At 37.9% G+C, this 9,999-nt stretch overlaps 1 protein-coding gene across 1 annotated transcript in view; it reads right to left on the bottom strand.

The window, feature by feature from the left end:
* Nucleotides 1–2,918: 2,918 nt before the first annotated feature.
* The window catches only part of LOC131891779 (uncharacterized), a 23,848-nt gene continuing 16,767 nt past the window's right edge, over nucleotides 2,919–9,999 (bottom strand). Inside the window, exons 3-4 of the mRNA XM_059241440.1 lie at nucleotides 8,439–8,853; nucleotides 2,919–3,425 (exon numbers count right to left, since the gene is read on the bottom strand). Coding sequence (XP_059097423.1) covers nucleotides 2,990–3,425; nucleotides 8,439–8,853 — 851 coding nt within the window. The 3' untranslated portion in view covers nucleotides 2,919–2,989. The remainder of the gene's footprint in view (nucleotides 3,426–8,438; nucleotides 8,854–9,999) is intronic.

The raw sequence follows: 9,999 nt of genomic DNA, 5'->3' as shown, positions 1-9,999 counted from the left end.
CGAGACTGGTTCTTAGTCGCAATGCTTGCGTCTCTTAATATCCTTCTCGATCAAACTTCAAGGTTAAAAGTTGCATTCATTTTCAGACATTAGACCGATCATTTTACCATTTTACCCGACATTGAATTAAATGCGGACAACTTCTCGATTTAGTGAGGAAAGTCGAGTTTGAAGACAAATCTCCTCATAGATTTGAAAGTAAAGATATTTGATGCAATGCACTAGAGCCAAGGAAAGAGGTCAATCTGAGCCAGGTCTTTACATGTCCACATTCAACTTCCATTGATTTTAAACATTAAAACAGCGCAAGTATAACAAGATTTGACATAACAAACAAATTCATTGTTGTTAAAAGCGAGCACAAATTTCAGCCCTGAGCTCCCTTCGTTACCATTTTTGGATGTTTTCAAATATCCTAATCTCTGTTTAGGTTGCCTAAAAGTTTCAAGTTTCCTCGGTTGCCAAGAGAATGACTAAAATTTGAATGACACTTTGGAGCGTGCACAAAGGAACGAGTAACGAGTAATTATTGGGTTGTTTGGGTCGCTACAATTACAACATATTAGAATATAATGAAATTACAGTAATTCGTTCCTTTGCTTTCGCAAAAGGAATTGTAACCTCGTCACTTGTTATTTCATTACTACAGCCCTGAATGCTTGTGAACCATCAAAGAGAGGCTTTTCTATAATCGGCAGAACAGTAATCTCAAGAAAGGTTGACAACTTAAGAAGATAGCTTTGAAAATGATAGACGTGCTAATCTGACTAGAGGGGAAGCCTTGGCCGCAAATTTTGACAGCTCTTAGCCGATGACCCATAATATTAAAACAGGGCGGCTAAATCCTTTTCCATTTAGGGGAAGTGATCGCAATATTCCGTAATAATCAAGTAGTTGCTCAAACTTTCATTATATTGTTCAAAATCAATAACCGTTTTATCGCGAGCATTGATTTTAAATGGATTGAGACTGGACAGTTCTTTATTTACAGGCTGGCCGGGAATTCAAGTCCCATTTTTCGTGCACATATAGCTTTTTCCGAAATGGCTCAATTACGTTCATAGACATGGTGTGGTATCCTCAACACTGATACAGTTTTTGTGCAAATGCCATGACTTCTACTAACGATTTTCGTTGTTATTGAAATAAAAGAACACATTTTGTTCTAATAACAATCTTGGAAATACCTCAGGTTAATATATCAATCCGCTTAAAGCCTAAAATGAGATAATATTAAAAAAAAACAACGTAATCAATAGATGTTGGGAGTAAGGTTAGTTGCGTTTCCAACTACAATTTCAGCCAAATCCATTGAGCAAACAATACGATATCTCGTTTTCAAAGATTGCATTTGCCTCAAATTTGCCTACAAATTGCTCTGATCATATCTGAAAGCAATTGCCAAAAAATATAATATGCTTTTTCTTTGCCCAAAATATAAATAGAAATATTTTGAAGCACGCAGGAAACCTGAAAATTGTTTGCAATATGACTTAACTTAAAATTTACTTAATGCCAATATTTCACAATTGCGATGCCATACTTGTCAATCACAACTTTAATCAAGCCTAATCTTGAATTTTGACAAAATTATATCAACGTTGAATAAAAACATCGAGAATGCAACAGGAAAAAAATGTTACAAACAATTTGAATACGGAACTCCTCAACGGCGGGAAATACGAGGTACTAATAAGCCTGGGAGAAGATCTTCTTAACGAACAGCTGGCTCAAGACGGTCAATCGAGACAGTGTCGATTTTTGAGTTTGCATCCAGCATGCACATAATAGTCTGAATGCCTCTCGATCGCTTTGAATTGGAACCTACCCAAGGAGAATAGGAGTAAGCGGGTGAGTGGACGCATCAGCCCTCACAAAGATCGACTTTCAAGAGGGACAATGAGTAATGCGGAGAATTAAAACCATGGCGTCTTGAATTGGCAAAGAGAAAACTAGACACAAAAAAGTAAAGTCAGCAGGAAGCTCGCGATCAAATGCCCTATATTTCATCTCAGCCTGGGATTAAACCCGAGAATAGAAGGCCAAAGGCTCCCCACCTTAGAGATGTGTGTCTTGATTTTTATTTATGAGATACTCACTCAAATTGAATCTCTCCTGAATGCCTCTAAATTGATGATCCCAATTCATTGATTTGTTTAAAATGTGTGGCAAAACAGCACTACCTGGGCGAGTTATTTTTCCTTGGATAACTTCCTTCAAACCACTGCAAACCAACCCTCGATTCCCTGTCCCTGCAATCTAGCTTCTTGTACCTCAAACTGTAGATCTGTTTATCTGAGTGATTTGCGAGCAGATCTTTGGGTCACCTGGCTTCTAGGTACTCTTCCCCATGCAACCTCTGTTGGCCACAAAGACTCGACTTGGGCCATTAGTTGTGGTTCAGAATTCTGTCTCCTCAAGCAAACCGCATAAGGGAAACAAGACATGTCAGTTCTTTTTTGTTTCCAACTCCACTTGGCAAGGGACTAAGTAGCAACATCTAACGCCACTACCTATTACTTTAATCACATAGGTTCAAGTTTGAATACATTGGACAATTTATTCTGAATTTGAATTGTCGAATGTTTCAGCAATTCAAAGTTCAATTGGGTGTTTCTAATCCGTTTTCCTCTGATGGCACAGCAATCGCTTTCTTTGCCAAATCCCACAAATTGAATCTGCTATCAATCTTATGAGAGTAAACTCCGATGATGGGAACAATTGTATAATTGTTATACTTGTTATAATTGTAGTGTGGTAATAATAACCGATGATGCGGAGAACCTGTCTGTGGGAAGGTCAAAAGCGCAACGAATTTGGACTCGTTAAAGCCAACCATTTTATCTGTTTGTTTCAAAGTTTCCAACCAAACTGTGCTTGATAGCAATATACAGAAACGCCAATGAAGCCATTTGCGAAATGAACGAAACTAATGTATTTATTAATGTGCATCGAACTTTTTCGTTAAATCATTTTACTTTTATCCAAGTTATGGGTTCTTGGTTTCCAATAGAGGTTTGACAATGGTGTTCATATAAGCCAAAACCGATCCTCCCAAGAAAAAACCAAGATTACCCCCAATCTCACCAATCAGACAGGTGTAATCACAAACCACATACTCTGTGTCATATTGGAATTGGTAGTTTTTGAACCATATATACGCAATCCAATCTGCTCCGTTGTCCATCCATCTATTCCAATAGGGAGGCGGATATGAGGAGTAATGGATGTTGAAAGTGGACACGGTACATGGAAGGGGACAGTTCGTATGTTGGGAAAGACTGAGAGTTGAAAAGAAGTGCTGATTAAAGTCTTGGTCAGCTTCGGTTGTTTTAGTGCTAAATAGGTTCGAAATATTTTTGATATTCGAGCACATGGGAAAGGCAGAACTTCGATCATAATTCCATGGAGCCTGACACTTTCGCCTGAAAAAAGAGTGAAATCAAATTCCTTTGGTCGCTAATCCTTTCAACAGTTACAATCTTTCTTTAGTCGAATGTGCTCTACAATATCAGGATGAAGCTAAAAGGAGCTGGCTTGAATTCTAAGGCACGTTAATGAACTTGTTTTTCGGTCGATGGTCTAACCTTCCTTGTTCAAATCTCAAAAATATGACCTAACCTTGAAATCCCTATTAGTTTTTATTTCATCGCTATTGGAAATCGCAAAAATAATGCTCTTGATAAAATTATCACTCGAAAATGACAACCAAAGAATGGGCAGTTGTTAATACTTACAATCACAATCTTTTTTTAGGCCGGACTGCCATTCATTTGATGAATGTAGCGCAAAATAAAACAGGTATAATTAAAAATGCAACTAATCGTCAATAATAGGAATATTCGGCGTCCTGGGATTAGCAAGACACCGAGGCGTGAATGTTGTTCCAATTTAGCTTCAATGAGTTCATTAGCGGGATAAAATAATGGGAAAAGAGGGAGACCAGAAATTTGGGCTTGTAAATAAAAAATAATAGAACGTAAAATCAAAACACACACACACACACACACACACACCTATAGAACCCATAGAACTTGTGGAATAATGGGCTCGTGTGTTCTCTCCAAAGGGCTTTTCCAATCTAACGCGCATCTCTTTTGGATTTTGACTAATTTGTCAATTGCATTTGCTTCTCCAAAGGACTTCAGGCCAAAATCTCACATACTTTGGAAAAGTGAGTTGTATGTACGTACATAAGTAATTTCAATTTTGGGGGGAGATGTTTTTTTCATGATGGCTGGAACTAGATATAGTTCTTTTTAATCTATTTATAAGACTGGCGATATGATATGCCCAAGATAGTTCATTGTCCATCCAAAGGCCAAGGGATTTTGTGGAACCCACACACACCCAAGATTGGAAATAGGTCACTGATTCGTACGATTACACACTTAAAATTCACTTTTTACGACAGCATGTAACGTGCGTAAGCATGTTTCTGTTAAAACAAATGGGGAGTTCCTCCAACCACGCTTTTGCCTTCCACATTATCTTCAAAATAAAATGCTGTAACTTCATGTCATTGGCATATACATTTTAAAATGAGAGCCAATTCAACGGAGCGAGTCACTTAGTTCCAAAACTGTTCACATTTAAATATTTTGATGTTGATCATCCATCCCATAGATGGCATAATCCTTTGAAAGGAGCAGACTGGAACGTGCCTGGCTCATTCCAGTCTGCTTCTTAAATTCAAGGGATTATGCCATCTATGGGATGGATGATCAACATAAAAAAAATATATAAATGTGGACGGTTTTGGAACTAAGTGACTCACTCCATTCGACACATAGTTGATATATACGAGGAAAATTAACGGACCCAGAATGCTCCTTTGGGATACACCGCATTCGAAGCTTTGAGAATTTGAAATGCTACCATTTGTTGTTGTTAAGAGCGATTTGACAAATAATCCTTACCCCATTTAACAACCCTTTTCTTGACTCCATAGGCTTGCAGTTGGAGTAGAAATACCTCGTGATCCAGACAATCAAGAGGATTTTTTTTATCAAGGAATATGGAAAGTCAAAACTTGAAATGTCTATGCTTTAAAATATTAGTTTCTGATAGTTTGATTTGATATACTTTTGGAGCAAAATCCAAACTGCTTATTTGACAGGCACTTTTTAAAAAAACTCGAGAAACTGGTTGGAAATAACCTTTTCCATTACTTTGGAGAAAGCTGTTAATGGTCGATAATTCCCCGCCAGTTCTTTTTCTCCCCTTTTGTGTGGGGTTTCTTCCTGTTATACCGCGTTTTAGAGCAAGCCATTGAAATGTTAATCAGTTTAGTACGGGGCTCACTAATAATCCAATTTATTTTCTTTAACAAACTGTTTGAGACACCCTCACAATCTGAGTTTTTTGTGCTCTTTGATTTTTTGATAATATGGAACAGGTGTAACTCACTTACTTTTGAAAACCCAAAATATGTCTCCTTTTTTGGAATAATATTTACGGCTTCCTCTGTCTAGTTTTAAATTTTTAATTGAGAAATTGACCTGTAGTACAGAAAAAAACTATTGTTACACAAGCCTTCAACAATGCCTTTGTGGGACGTAACCATACCATTCTGAGTTTGCATTGAACTAGGACAATGCCTATATCCTTTTGATAGCTTTATTTAATTCTTCGTTTATTCCCTTGCATACATTTTTAGAATTTCCCCGGCACTCTAAAGCACTGGCTCTGAAAAAAGTTTGCTTAGCTCTATCAATCAGCTTGTTAGAGTCCCTAGCATTTTTGTGAAATTAAGGTTTTGCCTGCAACACAAATTCTTCTTGACTTGTCAAACTAAAGAATTTCGCACTATGATGATTAACGCCTCACCAAACCTCTAATAGTTGTGAAGGCGAATGGGCGAATGTACGACCAGGGACGGCTACCCCTGGACGGCAATCTTCCTTTTCTGCACAACAGAAGAAGGCCGACTTCTCCTCAACTTTGGGTGCTTGAAGTTCTTAACTAGCATACATCTAACTGGTTTTAAACGCTCTATGCTACAAATTAACCTTGAGTAATATTTAAAATGACAATCTGATACGGCAATTCAATACCTAATAAAGTAATTATTCCAGCTATTTGTTACAAAAATGAACAATTTTCTGGAGGATAGCATATTATTTACTCTTACTGGCAGGATTACATTTAGCTGTCTTTCAATTCTTTCTGTGACAATCATGTACAATAATGAAAACTGTGTTACTATTAAACAATATAGATTTACCATTTGTTCATGTTGATTAAGATCTTAAACAAGCTTTAAATTTAAAACTAAATTATGAGAACATTCATTCAAAACCTTAGAACATGATTGTCAACCCTAAAGTCAACTATAATTACATTTTTGCAACCTTTTGTCATAACATTACAAATATGAATTGATTAGATGATGACAATGAAGTTAACATTTAGCAAACACAAAAAGGTTTTTTTTCTTCTCAATTCTAAGCTATGACCAATGTCCTTATTTAAGGTTTCTATTTCCAGTAAAAAGGCGTTGTTAGGGCAAAAAGATAGACAAAAGCAATTTTATACGCACATGGGTTTATTATGATTGGCACAATTTCAAAGGAATAACTTAATTCGCACTTTGATGTCCTTTCACTGATCTTTTCACTATGGTGTTTGCAAATTACTGTTGTTCTACTGTTCAAAGCACAAAACATAGATAAGTACATACAGTTGGAGCTCCTGGATTGGATCTGTCAGGCCTGAGTAGCAATTGCAACCTGGGCATGGTCCTTCAACACTGATTATTGAACACAATGGTCGCAAATGCACTTGAGAACTTAGGTTACTGATCATTCAAAGTTATTTTTGACAGAATATTCCGGCCAATGAAAGTTATAATTGTGGTTTTATCTAGTAGCGTGATTTGTCAAGTCGGCAAGCAACCTGGATGGCTTTCAAAAGTCAAACTTGACTCCAAGTCTGGTGGAGAACCGGGATAGTGGGAGCCATCACCTCAACCACCCTGGCTACACCGTCCTGATGGGCTTGGTCATCAATTTGTAAGCTGAGCAGCCCAAATAAACCGCACAAAGTTCATCATTTCTGAATGTCACTTTGGCCCCAGTTGATCTGTCTTGGGAGGCCTTCATACTTGAAGTCCAGGGTAAATGACACTCCACCGGCGGCAGAAACCAGTCAGGTCTTTCTTGCGGGGTACACGACCTTTGAAATCTCCGAACACTATCACTTTTTACACGAAATCTCCACTTAGATTGATCGTATTCCGCCCACTTTTAGTATGAGGAGTTTATTGATCGCGTCAAAAGTCGGCCTCTCGGTGTTTTGGCGGGAAATATTTGAAAAAGAGTATTCCGTCCGCGTTACGACCAATGTACGACCCAACACAAGTACGAGAAAAGAAATCGTCGGAAGAGGTTCCGGGAGACAAATTTTAAGGCGTTACGAAATTCTTAAGTTTGACAAGTCAATACCGAAATTACATGCATTTCTAAAAAAATGTGACTAGTTTCAGATATTTGTGAATTGAATAACAATTGTAGTTTAAAATATGAGTTGTAATGAGCCAATAATCGTTGTTCTGAGCTAAGAGGAACGTTGCTTACTACGGGCCGAGCTGGGTTGGTACTTTTCAAATGAAGGACTGGGCTGGGTTGGGCCAAACAACTTCACATTTGTCTTTCAGTTAAAAACAAAAATTGGGAAACCAAGCAGGGCCATTGTTAAGCTCCGTTGGGTTTGGGGTGGGTTAAATCATAGGTTTTGGTATTGGACTGGGCCAGAGCCTAGGCCCCGGTCGAGGTCGCTTGGGCCAAACAATTTTCAGCGTTTTGGTCTGAGCTGAGCCTTGGGCTAGTCCAAACTTCGAAAAGTTGACGAGTTTCAAGTTGGGCTCCAGCCCCCTACAACTGTATCTGAAACCAATTATTTTGTAAACATTTGCCATTGTACTTGTAGCGCCAATTTCTCAGGCTTGAAAAAGACCATCTTGGTTGTATTGTTAACAAATTATGAAATTGTGATCAATCCTTATGGGGTAACCCAACGTGGTTTCGTGAGCGCATATTTTGAGATGCGATTTGCACCCAGTTGAACCTACTGCGAGTGTCAGATGGTTTCGTGAACGCACATTTTCAAATGTGAGTGGGTAAAGTTTAGTATTGTCGCATTTAAACATTTTCGTTCACGAAACCTTGTGGGGGTTTACCCCATTGAAATGCAACATGTTTTGAGGTGCAAAATAAGTTACAAAATAATCAAAGATACCATGAAATCTTCGACGGTACATCCAGATTTTATTTACCAGTGAACGTGTCAAGTGCTTCATTTTTAATGGTAGGTCATCATGCTTCTAACGTCCGTACATTTGAAAAACCAAAGCTGAACGTTTCAGCACTTGACTCCCTTAATACGTAAACAGTATGCGGGAAAATTATAGGAAAAAAAGTGGCACTCAAAAAACTTACCAAGAATTAAACTTGTCCCTGACGCAATCCTTGAAGACATAAGTAGTAACATCGTTGGTGCAAACTCGATCTATCTTGCTTAAAGCTGTGAATCGGCCAAACTTGACCGATAGGCTATTCTCTTGTCCAAACTTGAACCAAGACATGTCCAGCTTATGCGAATGGGGTCGGTCGTCCTCTTCGTAATGCATAAACTGACCGGGGTCATGTATATAAATCTTGAGATTTTGTAACTCCGCAATTTTGTCCTCGGAAGAAAGACCTTCAGTGTCAGGTAACTTGATTCCAAATCTTATACCATACCACTTTGAGGCATATGATTCAAACTTCGGATTATAAGTGTGACATTGACCACTGGCCTTTGGATGTGGAATGGAAGTTTCCCACAGAGAGTCATTTGCCAAAACGTTCAAGCCTATAAGTACCAATTGGGAATGTTAGTTTATACAAGGATTGGAAACTCCTTTTCTTAACTTGTTAAGTGCTTCTTCCGGTGTTCCATCAACACCATGGCTCAAATAATAGAGATATGTCGCTATGTTTATTTAAATTATGTCAGAGAAACTTTTTTTATCGGAAAAAAGTTACGTTTGCACCATTGAATGGTCGGTTTTTAGCTAGGTGTAAAACTTGCAATTTCTTTCTTTTCTTTCAGTTGCTGACTTCCTTAATGCTTCTGGGATAATAATATCCATCAATTTTGGACTTGATTATCACATATATCCACCCACACTTTTGAAAGCTTTACCCACCTCCAACTGGGTATGCTAGCCGAACTTTTTATTATCTTCGCCGGAGAGCTTCCGCAAGGGGATCTCTCAACTTCCCCAAGAATGAGCTCCGCCAAAACTATACTCCCTTACGGTGAACTTCACTTCAGAAAACTCCACCGACTGCAATCGTATGAACTTCGTCAACAGTCTTTTTCATTGAGGAAGACAGCGCCATCTGCTTCGTCTAGGTGCGGACAAAAAAAGGTAGAAATGAGAGGACATGATCTAAGATCAGGGTGGGCATTTCATTTTTGGACACTTTTGTCCACCCCTGTCCAAAAGTGTCCAAAAGTGGCCAAAAATAAGGGTGGACAAAAGTGGACAAAAGTGGACAAAAATGTCCAAAAATGTCCAAAAATACGAACCTTTAAAACTACAAATATAAAGGATATTCTGTATGATACCTATCCTCTACTTCAAAAATTGCTCATTGATGGTTCCAAGAGCAAGATAAGTCTTTAAAACCTTTGCCATATACCTCTAACATACCCAAAAAAGGTATTTGAAAGACAGGTTCTTAACTCTTTTTTTCTTACGTTAGATTAGAAAGCAAGCAAGGAACAAAGTCTCCCTCTACTAGAATGGAGCTGTTGCAAAGGGTTCAAAAACTGGAATAGCTAAACATTATATTCTGGTTATCTGGCTTCATTTATTCAACATTATTAACTTTTGGCAAAAATGTTTTACTTAAAATCATCAGTCATTTGGGATTTCTTCTTAAAAAGTACTAATATTAAAAATTGAATTTCTTACGAATTGCTAAAATCTAATAATGACATATTTTGCTA

This window comes from Tigriopus californicus, chromosome 12 (genome assembly GCF_007210705.1).
Source record: "Tigriopus californicus strain San Diego chromosome 12, Tcal_SD_v2.1, whole genome shotgun sequence".
Classification (NCBI taxonomy): Eukaryota; Metazoa; Arthropoda; class Copepoda; order Harpacticoida; family Harpacticidae; genus Tigriopus; species Tigriopus californicus.
Note: the sequence above shows the minus strand (reverse complement) of the source record. Positions and strands in the feature narration are given on the sequence as shown.